Source organism: Mus caroli, unplaced genomic scaffold (genome assembly GCF_978045245.1).
Source record: "Mus caroli unplaced genomic scaffold, Mus_caroli_1 scaffold_16, whole genome shotgun sequence".
Lineage (NCBI taxonomy): Eukaryota > Metazoa > Chordata > Mammalia > Rodentia > Muridae > Mus > Mus caroli.
Window position 1 is genome coordinate 2,104,032 of NW_028227271.1, and position 20,320 is coordinate 2,124,351.

The 20,320-nt window shown below is 48.7% G+C and overlaps 1 protein-coding gene across 1 annotated transcript; it reads right to left on the reverse strand.

The window, feature by feature from the left end:
- Positions 1–6,841: 6,841 nt before the first annotated feature.
- Krt18 (keratin 18) lies at positions 6,842–10,635 on the reverse strand. The gene is made up of 7 exons (XM_021183302.3): positions 10,141–10,635; positions 9,307–9,389; positions 8,877–9,033; positions 8,061–8,225; positions 7,824–7,949; positions 7,325–7,548; positions 6,842–7,023 (listed from the first exon to the last, which is right to left on the reverse strand). Exons 1-7 carry the CDS (start codon positions 10,534–10,536, stop codon positions 6,903–6,905), a joined length of 1,272 nt encoding a protein of 423 aa, XP_021038961.1. The 5' UTR covers positions 10,537–10,635; the 3' UTR covers positions 6,842–6,902.
- Between the last annotated feature and the right edge of the window lie 9,685 nt (positions 10,636–20,320).

Here is a 20,320-nt window from a genome sequence, read left to right on the forward strand (position 1 = left end):
ACCAAAGAGAGAGGTTGCCTTAACAAGGTAGGAGAGACCTGGCTCCTGAGCGTTGCCCTCTGACCTCCACAGCATGCTGGGACACACACTCATCCACACTCACACACCATCGTACACAAAGGCGGTAATGATCAAAGCAGGGCTGCAGGTTTGTTACAGTCATTTACATTTATTTATTTATGTGCATGAGTATTTTGCCTGCATGTGTACCAGTGCATGCCTGGTGCCTTTGGAGGCTAGAAAAGAGCACGGAATTCCCTGGAGATAGACTCTTGTAAGCTGTGATGTGGGTGCTAGGAACTGAACCCAGGTCTTCTGCAAGATCAGAAAGTGCTCTTCACTGCTAAACATCTCTCCAGCACCTATAATTTTTATTCATTTATTTATTTAAGCTGGGTGGTGGTGCCTTTAATCCCAGTGTTGTGAGGCAGAGGCATGTGGATCTCTGAATTCAAGGGCAGCCTGGTTTACAGAGCGAGTTCCAGGACAGCCAGGATAGTTTTCAGGAGTCAATTCTCTTCTACCTTGTTAAGGCTTTTCTCTCTGTCTCTCTCATAGGTTGTACTGTGATGCTGCAGTTCTTTTCTCAAAAAAAAAAAAAAATTTTTTTTTTTTTAAAGAAAAATACTGGTTGGAGAGATGGCTCAGCTTTTCCAGAGGTCCTGAGTTCAATTCCCAGCACCCACATGGTGGCTCACAACCATCTGTAATGGGATGCGATGCACTCTTCTGGTGTGTGTCTGAAGACAGCTACAGTGTACTCGTATAAATAAAAGTAAATAAAGAAAAATACTTTGCCTCCGATCCTTCACACTGCTTGATTTACAGGGTTGAGTGGGTTAACACGGCGCATGTCAAGAGTGGGTTAACACAGCGCATGTCAAGAGTGGGTTAACACAGCGCATGTCAAGAGTGGGTTAACACAGCGCATGTCAAGAGCGGGTTAACACAGCGCATGTCAAGAGCTTGGCGCAGCGTCTGACACAGAAAGTGCTCTCTGAACGATGGTTATTGTGACTGCAATTACGTGATTACTTCCGTTATTGCCACTGTTAGAGCCCTTCCAGGAGGATGACGGCGTGAATAACATACTGTTTATCTTCAAGGTGTTTATAACCTCGTGAGAGAGGTGACATAAATAGCTAAGTGTGTCACGTTGCAGATTAAAAACCAGAACAGCTGAAAAAGACAAATCTGAAGCTCAAGAAACAGAGCTGGAGGGATGGAGATGTGGGATTTCTCAGTAGTTAAGAACACCTGCCGCTCCTCCACAAGACTAGAGTTTGAACCCAGCATGTCAAGTGTCAGGTGACTTACAGTTCCTGGGGATCCAGAGCCCTCGTCTGGCCTCTGTACACACACACCACCACCACCATCACCACCACCACTAAATAACAGTAGAATAAATACTACTACTACTACTATTAATAATAATAATATAAAATAAAAAATAAATAGACCTGGACACAAACTGATGGTCCAAGGAGAGGGCTCAAGAGGGCTAGCAAAGCAGGCAGGCAGGCAGAGATTAGGGTCAGCAGTGAAGTGATTCTGGTCTTCACAGGAAAAGGTTCCACGGTCACAGAGGCTGAAAAGACAAACACAGAGGAAGTTGCTAGACGTCAGTGCTGTCCCTTGGACAGTGTAGAGCACAGGAGAGGTAGGGAGAAAAACTTTGGGTAAGGCAGCCTGACTGTCTACCCTTTCTTTATAATGTCCTGAGGATTTTCCAAGGAAGAAGGAGCATGGTGGAACTAACAGGAAGTGGTGTGGGCGAGGATACTAGCTTACACCCAGGATCACGTCCTTCCTTACTGCTGTGCCAGTTCTACACTCCTACCTCCCCCAGCCTTGACTCAAATGTCACCTTTTTCTACCCAGTCTACCCTGCCTAATGGTCTCCTCCTCCAAGATATCAAAACCCTAATCCCTGGGGCCTGTGAACATGTTACGTGACCTAGGAAAAGAGACTGTGCAGCATAAACCAGTCATCTTGAGATGGAAAGATTATTCTGGGTGGGTTTGGTACTTGCCTATAATCCTGGCACTTGGGAGGTGGAGTCAGTAGGATCAGGAGTTCAAGCCTCTGTTATATACTGGAGCAAGTTTGGAGTTTGAAGCCAGCTTGGGCTACATGAGACCCTGTCTTAAAACATCCCTTCAGAGAAATTCTAGATTGTCTAGATGTATCAGAGGTAATCCTGGAGGGATTGTAGCAATATAACAGTAAGCATAGCAATCACAAAATCACACACACAACAACTAACATTTAGTGTGTTCTATCTGTGTCAAATGTGGGCTGTGTTACCTCATTTAATTCCAACAACCCTGTGAACTGGGCAGTATTATAATATAAAACCTATTACAGATGAAAACCTGAGGCTCAGAGAGCTAAGGCATCCTTATTCTTTTTCTCTCCTCCCTCACCCCTCATTTTTGCTGTTGTTGGGACTGTAGCTCAGCTGATGGGTGCCTGTCTATCACGCCCAAAGCCCTGGATTCAATACAAATAAACAGTCAAAGGAAGAGGAGCATAACCTAAGATCTGCAAGAGTTCTGTACAAGGGTGGTACACTCAGGTCATCCCAGCTTGAGGGAGGGCATCGGGGTCATCAATGCCTATATGGTGAGTCTGAGGCCAGCTTGGACTATAACAGACTATGAGACCTTGTTTTTCTTTCTTTCATACACATACATACATACATACAAAACAAAAAAGTCTTAAGGAAGGAAGGAAGGAAAGAAGGAAGGAAAAAAGGAAGGAAGGAAGGTTGTCCTGGAAGTCTCTCTGTAGACCAGGCAGTCCTGGAACTCAGAGATCTACCTGCCTTTGCCTCTCAAGTGCTGAGCTTAAGGCATGTGCCACGATAACTTAGCTAACCCCCCCCCACACACACACCTTTAAAAAAATTGTGTTAGTTATAACCAATTTGGAAGAATGTCGACAGACACAGATTGGGAAACAAGTCTCCAACCTTCATTACTCCCCACACCAAATCAGGTGCAACCATTAATTCCAGTTTCTTATGTATCCATCAAGAGATCTTTACATAATCATAGGAATTATCTAGCTAAATAGTTTTATTTTTGCCCCAAGGGCATCATATGATAGATACATGCTGCTTGCAGTGTTCGGTACTATTGCCTAGTTTATTATGTGGGCTGGATGGAATGGGACACGTACAGCTTGGGACAGGTGACTCATCATCACCTTGGGATGGATCATCTTCTCTTTTAGTGCGTAGGGACATCGCGGGCTGCCCTGCAGGCAGTTGCCTTTCCCTGCTGGGGAATGAGGAGAATTCGGGCTTCTACTGCAGGATGATGCTCAGTAAGAATGGGTACAGCTTGACCTGCAACAGGAAAGAGTGCTGTGGCGCAGACACTAGGGACAACATGGCCCGCCTGTTAAAATCTCCAAGGGAGATTTTCAGATATTTCCCCTGAGCCCTGGAGCCTCACCCTTGAGCAACTGAGTTAGAATCTCTGAGTTTGAGGACTCAAGCATCAGCAGTGTTTGTGTAAGGCTTCCTGCACGAACCTGGTCAGCCAGCCATCAAGTCAAAGTACACCAACCAGGTGTTGTGGTACACAATACTACCCCAGCACACAATCTCAGCAGTAGGGAAGCAGAAACTGGAGGGTCACAGGTAGGGCTACATAGACAGCACACACACACACACACACATACTCACACACACACACAGTCAGTCATTTAGACACCCCACCCAACAGCAAAACCCAACCAACCAACCAATCAAAATAGAACCAAAATCAAGTTAGACACACTCTAGAAAGAACCTAGAGATGTGAGCTCACTTCTGCTTCAAGTTCCTATCTCTGCAAATTCAGACAGGTCATGTGATGTCTGTGGCCTTCACTGTCCAACTCTGATCCAGAGCCAATAATAGCCACTGGCTTGCATACCTCACAGGATTGTAATGAGGATCAAATGCGTAAGAGCCCTGGGAACTGTGAAGCCCTGTGTATGCGGGAGGGGATAATCAGTCAGGTGCCTCGGCTCAGGTTTCTCGGGTCAGCTTGATTCAGCTTGATTCTGCTGTAGCCACCACTCAGGCCCTGCCAGGGACTTTCTGTTTGGCTTTGGGCAGGTTTGGCATCCTGCTTTGAGAAAACACATTCGATGCCATACCTTCATATTTGGAAGACAGTGAAGAGGGATGGGGCAAGGAAACCATCTCCATTGCTCTTCCCATATAAATCTCAGAAAGTATGGTGCAGCTGTCTCTCCTCCCAGCTCTGTCTCCTGCAGACACCTGCTAGGGTGGGAAGATAAAGTAGTGGTTCGAGGAAATGGATCTACATAATCAACGGAACAAAGGATCGATCGACCGCTGTATTCATTCAGGAAAGGCCGGTGTAAACAGTATGAATCATCTCCCCTTGGTCGTAAGCAGAATGTGTTCTCTGAAAGTCAGATGTGAGGGGCCCTTTCCACAGAAACTTCCAGTTAACTTCTTGTGTAACTCGGACCTTGCTCCGGAAGGCACTGGACATCCTCCCTTTACTCTCTGGGCCTGCACTTAGTGTATAGCTGCGCTGGGTGCTGATACCAGGGATTTCTAAGCCAGTGCTCTCCTCTGGGTCTCAGGAAGTGAAGGTCACAAGTGATGTGACCTTTATTTTTCCCACTCTGGAAACCCTAAACCCATGCTCTTCTCAGTAAACATGTTCCTGCCTGAATGGTGATTATTACTCTCCCTCTCTCCTGACACTCCACTTCCAAGGATCCTTGCCTGCCTTCGCTCAGTCTGAAGACTCAACCTGCCCCTGACATGCTGTAATCCAGCTTCTTAGCATCTTTATAGGCTTTTGACCTTTCCCATCACCATAATGTAGTTTCCACAGTGGTAAGGATTCTTTTCTGTCTGTCTTATCCCAAGCACCAATCAGAGTGATTGGGGCGGGGCAGATGAGTAGAAACCTCCATGTCTTTGGTCTTAAGATGTGAGTTTTGTGAGGGAAAACCAACAGGCATTTTATTCAGTGTATATAGTGAAGCTAAGCATAGGGCCTGGCCTAAAGTAAGTCCTTCACATGTGTGTTTAAATGGTACGATTTTTTACTAACTTACTCCACAGACGTGCTCATGGAGTGCAAAAGTACACATAGATATTAGCTGCAGACTTCTGCTAAATTAAAACTGCTGGAGACCAAGGCATCTCTAGGAACTAGAGTATTTGGGTTAAGTAACTTTGTACTCCATTCTATAGCTGTAAGCAGCTGTTCAAATGAGTGAGGTGAAGGCTTTACTTTGTAACCACGCTGGTCCTGAACTCTGAGTAATCCTACCACGTTAGCCTACAGAGGGCTGGGATTACAGACCTGAGCCACCACACGCCCCATTTCAAGATACATTGTTAAGTGAAGGATGTAGAATTGAAGCAATTAAGGTGCAGAATTTATAGTATAACCCTACATCTATGAAGTAAAATAAAATATTTGTATATGCTTGTCCTAACGAAGTATTCAACTGGGATAAAGTACTTTGGCGGAACAGAGATTTGTTTTCAATTTTATTTCCCTCTTTCCTTCTGGACAATATGTTAACTTCTATAATTCTTGAAACTAAGAAAGATACATTATCCTCCCAATCGAAACAGATTGTTATTTTTATTTTAAATCATATTATTTACTACTAGTAGTAGTAAAGACAGGATCTCTCCATGTAGCATTGACTGTCATGAACCGGCTATGTAGACCAGGCTGGTTTCAAACTCACAGAGATCCGCCTGCCTCTGCCTCCTGTTGCAGGTGTATACCACCGTGCCTGACCATGTTGTTATTTCCGACATGTGTTGTTTCCATTGCTTTGTCCTACAGCGCCAATAACAAAGCCCAAAATGGTGCCATGGGGCTCCTATTCTTACCTGCATGGTGCCCGCCCTGGTGCCTACCTGAGATCCACCATGTACATTGCTTCATGTTCTAGAATCATGTTTCCTCACTTCTGGCCACATCTCCAGCTCTACGAAGAGTGTGTCTCCACTGAGTGCTAGAGCAGGGCCCAGAGGAGCACAGGTTTCTGGGTAATGAGTGTGTGATTGGGTTTGGGAATCTTTGGGTGGGAAACTCTAGGATTTAGGCAAAGAAAAAGTAGTAGAACGGGGTGAATTTTCTCTGGACTCTACTGGAGAATTACACGTTTTTTCCTTTTCTTTCTTTCTTTCTTTCTTTCTTTCTTTCTTTCTTTCTTTCTTTTTTTTTTTTTTTCAGAGAGGGTGCTTTAGGCTGGCTGGCTTTGAACTCAAGATGTTCCTGCTTCTGTTTCTTACCTAGGTGCTGGGATTATAGGCCTCTGTCAACATGCCTGGCTTCCCCAAGTCCCTTCCTAGACTCCCTTATGAGACAAGGTCTCATCTAGCCCAGGCTGGTTTCAGATTTGCTATGTAGCAAATGATCACCTCAAATTCTTGATCCTCTCGCCACTACCAAGCTCAGAGACTTTAGAAGCACACAACAATACCCAGCTGTTGTTTTAGCAGGATATTGGCATGTGATGCAGGCTGCCCTGGAACTTGCTATCTAGCCCAGACCAGCCTTGAACTCACGATCCTTCTGCTTCAACCTAAGCCATGTGTGTACATCACCACCACCGGCTTCCTCACCAGGTCTCTTGAATGGGAGGCTCTAGTTTTCTTACACTTTCACCTCCACCTAGGACAGTCATATCTCCTACTTTGCCTTCTTTTAGATGTTTCAAGAACCCAGACCTTCCCTCTCCCACAGGCCAGTCGTGTGAAACCCTAGGGTCAAGAGACTCCTGCCTAATGTTTGTGTGCGCAAGCAGGAAGACTGCCAAGGAAGACACAAAGTGATGTCCAGTGAGCTCTCAACTTTTATTGGTCCCTCAGTCCCCAGGGGTCCCCTCCTTCTCTGCCTCAGTGCCTCAGCACTCTGGTGTCATTAGTCTCGGACACCACTCTGCCATCCACGATCTTACGGGTAGTTGTCTTCTGCACAGTTTGCATGGAGTTGCTGGAGTCCAGGGCATCGTTGAGACTGTAACAGACGACCAAGCCTTAGTTATAAACAGCCCAGAATAGAGGGGAGACAGAGAATGAGGGAGAAGGGTTCCCTGAGGCACTTCTTTACCCACCCCCAAAATCTCCTCAGCCATTTCTTCCAGAAAAGAGGCACTCAGTGCCATCCCATGGACAGCCAGGGATAATACGTGATCATTCCCATAACTCACTCACTTGCCACTGGTGAGTGGTTACCAACAAACAGACCTTGGGACTTCCCAAAGCTCCGGGAGTGGAGAAAAGCCCCTCACTTGTGTGGTTAGCAGGGTACCACTCACCTGAAATCTTCTCCATCCTCCAGCAAGCGGCGGTAGGTGGCAATCTCTGCCTCAAGCTTCACCTTGATGTTCAACAGGGCTTCATATTCCTGGGCCTGGCGCTGGCCCTCTGCCCGAGTTTGTGCCAGCTCTGACTCCAGATGCAGAAGGACCCCATTAAGCTGCTCCATCTGTGCCTTGTATCGGGCCTCCACGTCCCCGAGGCTGTTCTCCAAGTTGATGTTCTGCGGGACACAGAGATGGGAGAGTGAGTCTCTACTCTTAGCCTGCTCAACCCCTCTTTCTCCGAAAGGGTCTTGATGCCTCTTGTCTATCAAATGCTAGGCTACGGTGTGTGAGCAATGGAAAAAAATCAAATAGAAGTGATTCATCTTAGGGAATCTCTTGATTGGGAATTGGGGTGTGGAGGAGGCTTAGGGATGAGACAGTTGGGGCTGGGGGCTAAGTGTCTGAGGTCTGGGCCTAGCAGAATGGCAGCAGGTGACTGGAGAATGCTCACCTGGTTTTTCATGGAGTCCAAGTCAATCTCCAAGGTCTGGAGGGTGCGTCTCAGCTCCGTGAGTGTGGTCTCAGCGTCCCTGATTTCGGCAGACTTGGTGGTGACAACTGTGGTACTCTCCTCAATCTGAAGGGTGAGGAGGGTCAGTTATGACCTGCTGTCCTTGGCACCTCCCCCTCACACAGATCTTATCTTAAGCGGAGTGGGGGCGGGCAGCTAGCCTTTCCTAGTTTGTACCTGCTGAGACCAGTACTTGTCCAGTTCCTCGCGGTTCTTCTGAGCCAGCGCTTCATACTGGGCGCGGATATCCGCCATGATCTTGCTGAGGTCCTGAGATTTGGGGGCATCCACTTCCACGGTCAATCCAGAGCTGGCAATCTGGGCTTCCAGACCTTGGACTTCCTAAAGAAGGCAGAAATAAAGGGGTGTGTGTGTGTGTGTGTGCGCGACACTTAAAGTCAGTTCAGCCCAGCCTTTCATTACTGATGGCCTTTTCTAGAAGGTGATGTTGAGTGTAAAGGCAGAAGAGAGCAGAGGAAACCCTTGGCAAGCCTAGACTGGGCTTCTGCTCCAGCTGGGTGGGAATGCCACTCCTTGACAGCCTGAACCTGCCACTTGCTGGTGATCTCCTCTCCTCTTTGTAGCTGCTTCCTCCTTCCACAGATCTTACCTTAAGCGTCTTCCAGAAGGCCCACATGAGCACCAACTCCTAAGACTGGCAGTCCCCACCTTTGCTTCCAATTCAGGGTCTTACTCACACAATCTCTGTTTTACTAGAGTAAGACAGGATGGCACTGAACTCAATCCTCCTGTCTCAGCTTTCCAGGAGGTAGGTAGTGCTGCACAAGCCAGGACTTAACAGGCTTAACGTTATCTTGATCTCAATAGTATAACTTGGGTGAGCCATAGAACATGTGTAAACCAATGGCTCTGCTCTTAATCAAAACAGACTAACAGCCTGGGCTGCTGCTTCCATGCTAAGCTGCTTTGGGGGCAGCCTGGCCCACCTGTCTTGGCCCTTAATTCCTAGGCCTGGTCAGTGGCCCGCCTTACCTCTTCATGATTCTTCTTCATGAACAGAAGTTCTTCCTTGAGCGCCTCGATTTCTGTCTCCAGCTGCAGCCTTGTGATGTTGGTGTCATCTACCACCTTGCGGAGTCCATGGATGTCGCTCTCCACAGACTGGCGCATGGCTAGTTCTGTCTCATACCTGAAGGAGTGGAGGTGATCAGAGGGCCTGAGCCTTTCAACCAGTGCCACCTCCATAGACAAGCCCCGTGCCCACCACAAACAGTCACGGAGTCATTCCCTTAGCACGATTCTTGGCCTTGGAGCGTTTGCTTAAACTGGGCTGCACAGATGAAGAGCTAACTCAGTAGTCAATGAACCCTAACCTGAATAAACCTCGGAAAGGAAGGAACCCTACTCTCACACAGTTCTGGGAGTAGGCCATTCTTAGCTCCAGCTGCAGCCCCGGACTTACTTGACTCTAAAGTCATCGGCGGCCAGGCGGGCATTGTCGATCTGCAAGACGATGCGGGCATTGTCCACAGAATTCGCAAAGATCTGGGTGGATTAAAGTGGAGAGAGTCGCTCTGAGAGTTCCGGGTCACATGAGGGTGTGTGTGTGTGTGGAGAAGTGGGGGTGGTGGTGGTGGTGAGAAAACACGTCTTGTGTTTCAGTGAATCCATCCCAGTCCCAGGAACAGTCAGAGGCGTGTGTTTCTGTCTTCCCTTCCCATCTGAGCCTCCTCTCCCTTCCTGGATTCCTTGCCCCTCTGCCAGGGCCTGCACTATCTGGAGCAGCTTCCAACAAGATTTCTTTGATCCTCTCCTGGCATCTTCTCCAGGTGCACCTGCTAACCCCCGTTCTGGGACGCTCCCTCCCTCCTGTCCCGCTAGCCCCTCCTACAGGTAAGCTCCTGTTTACTCCTAGATGACTCAGCCTTAGCCACATCCGCTTAACCCTCTAACTGTTCCTACTGGAAAAGAAATGAGTGTCTGAGTTCATTTTATGATTCCCCCCACACACCTTTTTTTTTTTTTTCCCAATCCTGTTCTCTTCCCACTATACTGCTGGGCGGGAAGCCGGCTCCCGTGTGTAGCCACTACGCTTGGAATTCCTACAGGTTGTGGGTGAGAGTCCAGAATATTCCTAACTCTGTCCCTTAGAGTGTGTGTGGGGGGATGTGGTGAATGTGGAAAGAGTGGGAGGGAGTCAACGGTCCACACTCTATTCAAGTTTGGGGGTGTGGGCACACTGGATGGACAGAACAGCCGGGAGCTACTTGCCCCTCCCCGCCCCTAGGCCCCTTACCTGAGCCCTCAGGTCTTCGATGATCTTGAAGTAGTGGCCCCAGTCTCTGACGCCCTGGGGCCCCTTCTTCTCCAGATGTTCCCGAATTTTGCTCTCCAGTCTCCTGTTCTCAGTTTCCAGACTCTTCACCTTGTCTAGGTAGCTGGCCAGGCGGTCATTCAGGTCTTGCATGGTCTCCTTCTCGGTCTGGATTCCACCCATTCCTGCCAGGCCTGCGGACCCCACAGAGCCACCCCAGACGGAGCGGGACACGGATATCCGGGACCCGGAGCCCCCAGCACCTGCATAGACGCTGGCTGCGCTGCTGGCAGGCCGGACCCGCTGGCTGGGAGTTCGCACGGAGCCCAGGGACCGGTAGTTGGTGGAGAAGGTGGTGGAGCGGGTGGTGAAGCTCATCTTGTCTGGAGAGGAGAGCGAAGCGAGAGACCAGGACAGGAGTTCCTCCGCGGTGTGTGGCAGTCCTCGACCTGTTGTTATATCGCCGCGGGAGGAGGTAGGGACCTCCCCCAGCAGGCCACGCCCCAGCCACCGGAGCCGGGGGCGCCAGGATCGGGATTCCTGTGACCTAACAGGTCGCAGCCCTTCTCCACTTCTGCACACGCCCTCAGCATACCTGCCATCCTCACCGACACAGGGAGTGGGTGACTAAGGGGTGCACAAAGGATAGCAGGTGGTGTTAGCCCCCGAGTGTCTGTTTTCAGGGCAGAAAATGGCATTTTAAATATCCGTTTATGCCGGGCTTGGTGGCGCAGGCCTTTAATCCCAGCACTTGGGAGGCAGAGGCAGGCGAATTTCTGAGTTTGAGGCCAGCCTGGTCTACAGAGTGAGTTCCAGGACAGCCAGAGCTACACAGAGAAACCCTCGTCTCGAAAACAAACAAACAAACAAACAAACAAACTCCGTTTACACAGACAGAAGAGGGGTTCACTAGGGTGAAGATTTTGTGGCGTGTCCCCAGCTTAAGTCTGGGGGCAGTCCTGGAACCCCAGGAATCCTGGGGAAAGAAAATTGGGAGCTCAAAAAGAGGAAGAGAGGGGCTGGTGAGATGGCTCAGTGGGTAAGAGCACCCGACTGCTCTTCCGAAGGTCCAGAGTTCAAATCCCAGCAACCACATGGTGGCTCACAACCATCCATAATGAGATCTGACTCCCCTTTCTGGAGTGTCTGAAGACAGCTACAGTGTACTTACATATAATAAATAAATCTTTAAAAAAAAAAAAAGAGGAAGAGAAACACGAACCTGAGCGCAGGTCTCTTGTCTCCCCCCCCCCCCCCCGGCCCCATGGTTCCAAGACACTGCTGTGGCTCCATAGGGAACCGTGGAAATACATATTCTCAAACGCGTGGGTACACATGTCCTCATTCAACTCATTCCCTGGAGGCTTTAGCGGGGCCTTTGTGATTATGTAGAAGAGGTATCCCTATGTCTGAACACCTATCATTTTCCTTCTTCTTCTTCTTCTTCTTCTTCTTCTTCTTCTTCTTCTTCTTCTTCTTCTTCTTCTTCTTCTTCTTCTTCTTCTTCTTCTTCTGCTTCTTCTGCTTCTTCTGCTTCTTCTGCTTCTTCTTCTTCTTCTTCTTCTTCTTCTTCTTCTTCTTCTTCTTCTTCTGCTTTTCTTCTTCTTCGACAGGGTCTCATGTAGCTTGGGCTGGTCTTGAACTTTCCATGTAGTTGAGGATGGCCTTCAACTCCGGATCTTCCCGTCCCACGTTTGAAGTGCCGGGATCCCAGGCTTGAGACTCCATCACTTTCAGGTTACAGGGTGCTGCGGATGAAGCCCAAGGCCTCATCCTCCTCAGGCAGACCACTTTACCAGCTGAGAACACAGCCAATCCAAGAGCACATAGATTTAACCAGTATTTGCTAGACACCTTCTAGTAGCTATGGGAACAGCAAGGAAGAGAGAACCACGGTCCTTCCTGTAGATTATACTGTGTCTGGACAGGTTGGGGTCTGAGTCCATAGACCAGATATGTAGAAACAGCCTACTGAGTTTAAACCAGATTGCTTGCCTCTCTATCCCCCACCTCAACCTCTGCCACCCTCCTTGCATCTGTCCCCTTCTCCTGCTCCCCATTCCTTCCTGGTCAGTCTTTATAATGCTTTCTGGTTTTCCAGTTTGTTTCCTGGGGGAAAGAGTCCCCCCCCCACCCGCACGACCCCACCCCCCGCCCCAGCTGGATGACCACTCCTGCTGAATGAGGAGGGAGAAACTCTGAGGTTGGAATCGGTCAGCACCAGGAGCCCGTTTTTCCGGCAGGACTTGGTGTTTGCTATACCTGTGGCCATGCTCTTTGCTCTGGAGTGGACCTATTGATCCTTATCGAGCGAGCGGCCAGCTGAACTGACTGTGTGAGTGCGCGAATACAGAAAAGTAAAATAAGAAGAGCGGGGTGCGGGGGTGCGGGGGGGGGGTGGCTAGGAAGAGCCCAGGTCAGCAGATCAGACTAGATGGAAGGATGCACGGGGCTGATGCATGCTGGGTGTGATGGATTGTTCGAAGCCTGCCTCCTTCTGGACCGGAAAACCTCAGAGACTCCGTGGAACTTGGCTGGGGAGGCTGGGTGTTGCCAGAGACAGCCAGGCAAATGGAATGCAAAATAACATACAAACAAATGCCCACTGGCTTTGCCTAAAAGCTCCTGGGGAGGGGGTGTGTTTGGAGAGCCCAGGCTTTCAATTTTACAAACTCTCCCCCCCACCCCCACCCCACCCCTCCAAGTTCCACAATTGCTCTATTTTATAGAACTATACAATGAAGTGTACAGAGTAAATGTTCCGTGGGCAACTTTTTGCTGTTTTTAAGCTTTACATTTGTTATCCAACTTGGATACTTTGCTGGTTGGGTGACTTCAGAAAGTCACTAAACTGAACTTCAGTTTTGTTTTTCACTTCTATGGGTAGAAGAATTAAAAAGAACCGTTTGTCTATCTTCTGGGAGGCAGTGCACGGGAATGTTAATACAGCACTCACTGCTGAAGAAATAGGAGTTACTTGTTGCAGAGTGAGGCCTCCCTCAGGAGGGGACGGGAAGGAAGAAGCTTCAAGTCACCTCCAACCACTGGTGGACTTTCAGTTCTTTCAGTAATGACTAGAAGACCCTAGAATTCTTCTTTAAGCCCTTGCCTGGGTAGATCCTGCTTTGATCCTGCCACACCCCTGCAGTGCTGGTCCATCTGTGGTGGGAAGGTTTGCTGTGGGGCTGAAGAGCTGCAGTATCTCCTTATCTCGCAGCTAACGTAGATGGTCGCATTCCTGACCTCTTGCGGCATCCGAGCAAATACCGACCTCCAGAGTCCAGTGCCAGCTTGCCCTTTTCCCAACAGTACCAGATTTTTCTGGAATCGGATCTTAAAGCTCGGCCTGACGGGCTTTAGAAGGGTTGGGGAGAGTGGCGTGAGGGAATAGTTTCGATCCAAGATCCCCGGGGCTGGGCCTCGGGGCTGTGGGTGGCCAGGTGGAGAAGGGAATGAAGCAGCAGCGAAGCCAGGCCGGGGGATGGGGGTTGGGGGGAAGGGAAGAGCGAGCGGCCAGCCAAGGAGCTTTCAGAACAAAGACCAGAAAAGAGGAGGTTGAACCGTGGGGTGAGGAGTGGACTGGGGGGAATGTCTGGGGTTGGGGGAGAAGGAAGTGGACCTTCCCCCAGGCCCTGCATTCCCTTGTCCCGCAGAAGGGGAGGGAACTTGCACTGCAGGTTTAACTAGGAGAAAGCTCAACTGGCGACTGTGGGGTGGGCTGCGGCTCCCTCCCCCAGTCTCCCTCCCCCACTCTGATATGCACTCTCCTACCAGGAGCTACAGCCATGCTCTGTGCAAACTAGATAGTGGGAGATTAGAGGATTAGAGAGGATTGTGAGGGTCTGGAGTCAGTTGGTCCAGAGACTGTTATCAGTCAGGCTATCTCTCCCCCCACCCTCCCAGCTCCGAGGAAATGTTCAGAAAGTCATTCTAGGTCTGTGTGGAGGATCTCTACCAGTTCCACCATCTTTCTTGGAGCACACTATGTGGTCCAGATTGGCCCTGAAACTCAGAAATCAGTCTCTGGGTCTTCAGGAGTTCGGGGGAATAACAGGGGTGTCCCTGTGATTATTTATCACTTTTGAGACAGTTTCAAAATGTTGCCCAGGCTGGCCCTGAATGTATGATCCCCCCCAGAGAGCTGGGGTTACAGCCTGAGCCTCTCCTTGAAGGACTAAGTGACTCAGGTTGGAGAAAATGGGGATGAGGTAGGGGAGAGTATGAGAGATAGGGAGACTCAGTCTCCCTCAGAGCCAGTGTTGATGTGGCTGGAAGAATGAGGTGGAACTCTGGGTAACATGAGTTTGGTGGAGAATGGGCTTGGAGGGGCAGCTCAGCAAATGGTTTGGGTTTAATCAGTTACTGAGAAGGGTGAGCTGGGCAGGTGGGGCACACCTTCAATCCCAGCACTGGGGAGGCAGAGGCAGGAGGACCAGACCTTCAAAACACATAGGGAATTTGAAGCCAGTCTCAGTTACCTGGATGACTGGTCTGGAACATAAAGTGGGTCCTAGAGAGTTGGGAAGACTGGAGAGTGCCTGGAGGGTGGGGGAGCGAAAAGTGCAGCTTCAGGTGCTGCTGGGGAAAAACCTTCAGAGGTCTGTGGAGGTCTCTCTCCCAACTGAAGTCCTAGGGCTGCAGGACAGAGTTGGGGTTCCAAGGGCTCCATGCAGGTATGCTCCCCCAGAGTGGGAGGGTGGGGATGCAAGGACACTTTCAGTATTATTGCCTCAGTTGTTTCTATCAGAGGGCCCTTTCCCAGGGCTAATGGAAGAGGAAAACTCTATACTCTTGCTCAAGAGCACCTGTGCCTGCCAGGGTCCTCCAGATGCTAAAGCGGACACCCTAGAAACTCCATGGCTCCTGCTTTCCACTCCAGCCTCCCTCCTTAAGGTGGCTTTGCCTGATCTCTTCTTCCTTTCCTTCCCTTCCTGTTCTGTCTTCAGGTGCAGCCCCAGGACCTTAGAGCCCCCTCCCTAGAGTCTGCCTAAGGAAGAACATTCACAGTCCCTCTTTTGTTTTTTGAGACAGGGTCTCTCTGTGCAGCTCTGGCTGTCCTGGAACTCACTCTGTAGACCAGGTTAGCCTTGAACTCAGAGATCCACCTGCCCCTGCCTCCTGAGTGTGCCAGGATTAAAAACATGCACCACCACACCAAGCAAAGGACATGATCTTAAAGCAAACAGCATTAGTTTTGATTTCTTCAACAGTAGCAATGTAGGGCTAAGGGGTGTGGTGCTAAGGGCAAGTCTACAACAAAGAGAGTGAGACAGAGCAGCAGCGTGGCCAAGAATCTGTTCTAAAAAACCACGTAGCCAATCTCCTGTGACCGATACCTTTTCTCTTCCTGCCTTTTGACTTGGCAGAGCTGCAGGCAGTGAGTGCCTGGAGAAATCTCCTTATAAGTATGCAGAAAACAAAGGCTGGAGGTGAGGGAAGCAGGCAGTGGCAGTAGGTGTGTAACTGGCCTTCTTGCAAACTGGAAAGAGGCAGCAGCGGCTACCCTACCCTTTGTGTCCTTGGTTGAGGTCCTGGATCCCTGCATAGCACTGTGCAGGGTCCTCTCTGGAGTCACGGCCTGAGAGGATTTAGGTAGAACTTGAGTGTGAAAGGAAGGAAAAGATGTGAGAGAGATGTCCAGTGAGATGGCACAGTCCGTAAAGGCGCTTGCTGCTAAGCCTCGAGACCTGAGTTCAATCCCTGGAACCCACGTGGTAGAAGGAGCTAGCACTCATCTTCTGACCTCCACATGTGTGCGCACTCACAAATAAATATGGATAAATATAAAAATGAACAAGCACTGGCCCAGGGTGCAATCCTTTAATCCCAGCATGGAAAGACAGAGACAGGAAGATCTCTGTGAGTCAAGGCTGGCCTGTCCACAGAGTAAGACCCTACCTCAAAATAAACAAATACAGTTTTAATAAAAATAAGGCTTTCCAAGGGGATGGGGATGTGACTCTCTGATGCAGTGCTTGCCTAATCTGCACAAGGCCCTGGGCTCCATCCCTAGTGTCACAACAGGAAGGGCACCATCCCCTCGGAGGTGGCAGGGTGAGTGGAAGGTTTCCCTAGCAAACATGGCAATGCACAGCAACGCTGCTCATGTTGGTTTTGTTTTGTTTTGTTTTTTAAAGAAAAGGAAGCCAGGGATATGATGGAGGCACAGTATGGTTCGGGGAAAGGGGGTGCCTTTGCTGGCTTATGCTGAGGCATCCCTTCCCCCTGAGGTACCAGCCACATTCTATTATACTATTATTCTATTATACTATATATACTATTCTATATAGTATAGAATAGAGTTTATTCAGGGTACGGAGAGGGAAGTTGAAGGGGTAGCAGAGACAGAGATAGGGAGGGAGGGAGGGAGACAGGGAGAGGGAATAGAGCTGTAGAGGCTGGCCATGAACACATAGAGGTGGGAGAGAGTAATGGGGAGAGAAGGGACAGAGTAGGAAGAGGGTAAGAGAGCAAGCAAGTGAAGAGGGGGCAAGCTGCCCTTTTTATAATGAGTCGGGCATACCTGGGTGTTGCCAGGTAACTGTGGGGTGGAGCCTAGAAGGAATGCTAACAGCATAGTGTTACAGAAAGTCGAACCCTGCCACTCTTTATGGTTCTATGGTGAGAAGGCCAGAGGCAATGGAAGTTGGTAGCAGCAACCTCTGAGCCCAGCAAAGAGTCTTGAGGAAGTGACATTCAAACTGAAACAGGAGCGAGCACCCATTGCATTAGTAGGTGGCAGAGCTGAGACTCTGTGAAGGGCAAGAGAGGTGCGTGAAAGGCAACCAGAGGGCCTCAGTGGAAAGCTGGTGAGGAGAGTGGAGTTCCAGACATCTGAGGTTGACAGGTAGATGACACCAGCTGTGTGAAAAACAAGGAAGGAACCAGGCACAGTGGTGCTTGTCCCTAATCCCAGCACTCGGGAGGCAGAGGCATGGGAATCTCTGTGTGTTCAAGGCCAGCCTGGTCTATAGAGTGAGTTCCAGGACAGCCAGGGCTACACAGAGAGAATCTGATTAAACATAAGCAAGCAGGCAAGCAAGCAAACAAACAAACAAGTGAAATGAAAGTATAAAGCAAGAAAAGGCTGGGCGTATTGGCTCATTTTTATAATTTTAGCACTGGGGGTGGGTGAGGAGGTTCATGAGTTCAAGGCCAGCCTCCACTACATAGCAAGTTTGAGACTAGCTTAGACTACAGGAGACTGTTTAAAAACAAAACAAAACCAAGTGAAGGAGTTAGAGAGATGGCTCAGTGGTTAAGAGCAATGACTGCTCTTTCAGAGGACCCAAGTTCAATTCCCAGCACCCACACAGCAGCTCACAACTGTCTATAGCTCCAGTTACAAGGTATTTGACACCTTCACAGAAACATACATGTAAGCAAAACACCAATGCACATAAAATATATAAATAAATAGATTTAAAAAAAAAACAAGTCAAAACAATTACAAAAAAGCAGCTCTGCTATGGGAAGTTGGAGGGGAGATGGGGGAGGTGGATGATCAGAGGAGTCTGGGTCCGAACAAGGATGACTGAAGCTCATAGAAGGGACACTGTTATGTAGCCCAGGCTATCCCATTTCTGCCTCCAAGTGCTGGGACTGTTGGTGTGTACTCATCTGGCTTGGCTTAAGCACTGCTTAGAGCCAGCTTCTGATCTACATCTCCTCCTCCTCAGCCTCTTCTTCTAAAATTTATTTTACTTATTTATGAAGTAGTTTTGATCTGTAGTAAAAATTGACATGGGACTTACTACACAACCCAGATGATCTCAAACTTGAGGCAATTCTCCTGCCTCAGTCTCTCAAGCACTACAAGTATAGCTTGACCCTCCGTGCCTAGCTTATATCTCTTCCTTGATTTGCCCACTCAAAGCTTTTGCCCATCACAGAAAATTATGGGCTTAAAAATTATGAAAATTTGAAACTTTAAATAGATGTGTGTGTTATATATAATGTTGTATGTGTATATATTAACACGCTTATATTTAAATTCTTCATTGCATATGATTTACAATGTCCTTTTTTCTCTTTCTTTCTTCTTTTTTTTATTTTTTGCCTGTTTTGTATTGTTTTCAAGATAGGGTCTGATTATGTAGCCCTGGCTGTCCTGGGACTCAGAGTTCCCTGTCTGTGCGGCCCACTGGGATTAAACATCTACAATACTATGCCTGGCTTCTTTTGTCAAATTTTTTATTATATTAAGTCTCTCTCTCTCTCTCTCTCTGTCTCTCCTCTTTCTCTTACTCTCTCTTTTGCTGTCTCTCTCTCATGTGCACACCTATATGTCTGTGTGTACGTGTGTATATGTATACATATGTGCCTGTACATGTGTGAGTGTGTGTGTACGTATGTGTCTGTGTGTGTACATGTGTCTGTGTGTGTGTGTACATGTGTCTGTGCATGTGTCTGTGTATGTATGTTTGTGTCTGTGCATGTGTCTGTGTGTATGTCTGTGTGTGTACATGTGTCTGTGTATATATGTGTGTGTCTGTGTCTGTGCATGTGTGTGAGTGTGTGTGCATGTGCGTGTGTGTGTGTGTGTGTGTGTGACGGGCACATTCTACAGAGCACCTAGGGAGTCTGATGACAGCTTTCATGAGTCAGTTCTCTCACCATGTGGGTCATCCAGGATCCAATCAGGCTGGAGCCAAGCACTGTTACCATTGACCCATCTTATTAGCTCATCCTTTTCTTCTCTTAACAACGTCTTTTATTGAGATGTTCTTAATGTTTTGTTGTTGTTTTTGAGACAAGGCTGGCCTTGGATTAGCTGTGTAGCTGAGGATGGATGACCTTGAACTACTAATCCTCCTCCTTCCACTTCCAGTACCACAACACCTACCTCTTAAAACAACAGTAGCCCATGCTGAGCATGTGTGGTGGATCAGGCACAGCACCTTACAGACATCACACTCCTTAGTCTCAAGCAGTTCAGGGAGGCAGGTTCTTGTGTCTGAGCTTCAGGCAATGCCAGGCTTCTGGCTTCGGAGGCAGGCGATGCTGCCTGCCAGGCAGGGATTAATGGAGGCGGTCCTTAGCTGGTGTTACTTAGCTATTCAGTTTGGAACCTGTTTAGTTAGGGTTTTCGGTTGCTGTGATAAAACAGCAGGATCAAAAGCAACTTGGGGAGGAAGGATTTCTTTTATCTTACATGTCCACATCGTCCACATCGCAGTCCATCATCCAAGGAAGTCAGAGCAGGAACTCAAAGCAGGAACCCAGAGGCAGGAACTGAAGCCGAAGCCCATGGTCCTTACTCGCTTGCTCCTCATGGCTTGCTCAGCTTGCTCTCTTGTATGATCTAGGACCACTTACCCAGGGATGGTACCAACCATAGTGGGTGGGGGCCTTTCCACATCAATCATTGCTCATGAGAATACCCTACTTGTCTACAGGCCAGTCTTATGGAGGCACTTTCTCAATTAAGATTTTCTCGGGCTGGTGAGATGGCTCAGTGGGTAAGAGCACCCGACTGCTCTTCCGAAGGTCCAGAGTTCAAATCCCAGCAACCACATGGTGGCTCACAACCATCCGTAACGAGATCTGGCGCCCTCTTCTGGAGTGTCTGAAGACAGCTACAGTGTACTTACATATAATAAATAAATAAAAATCTTAAAAAAAAAAAAAGATTTTCTCTTCCCAGGTATATTTGGGTTTGTGTCAGGTAGGCAAAAGCCCCCACCACGGCACCTTCAGATTTCAGGTGCGATATAAAGGTGACCACTGAGATGGATGGGCCGCTGCCATGCATGTTCTGAGAGGCTGGCTTACCCAGGGATTACTCAGAAGAGAAGAGATGGAGGCAGATTCAAATAGCCTCTGTGGGGGAGTTCCCCATGTTAGCAGTGCATCTCAGAGTTCCAGAGGGCACAAAGTGCACTATTAAGAATGATGGTTGAAGGAGCTAGAGAAATTACCCAAGGAGCTAAAGGGAACTGCAACCTTATAGGTGGAACAACAATATGAACTAACCAGTACCCCGGAGCTCTTGTCTCTAGCTGCATATGTATCAAAAGATGGCCTAGTCGGCCATCACTGCAAAGAGAGGCCCATTGGACTTGCAAACTTTATATGCCCCAGTACAGGGGATCCCCAGGGCCAAAAGGGGGAGTGGGTGGGTAGGGGATTGGAGGGTGGGTATGGGGGACTTTTGGGATAG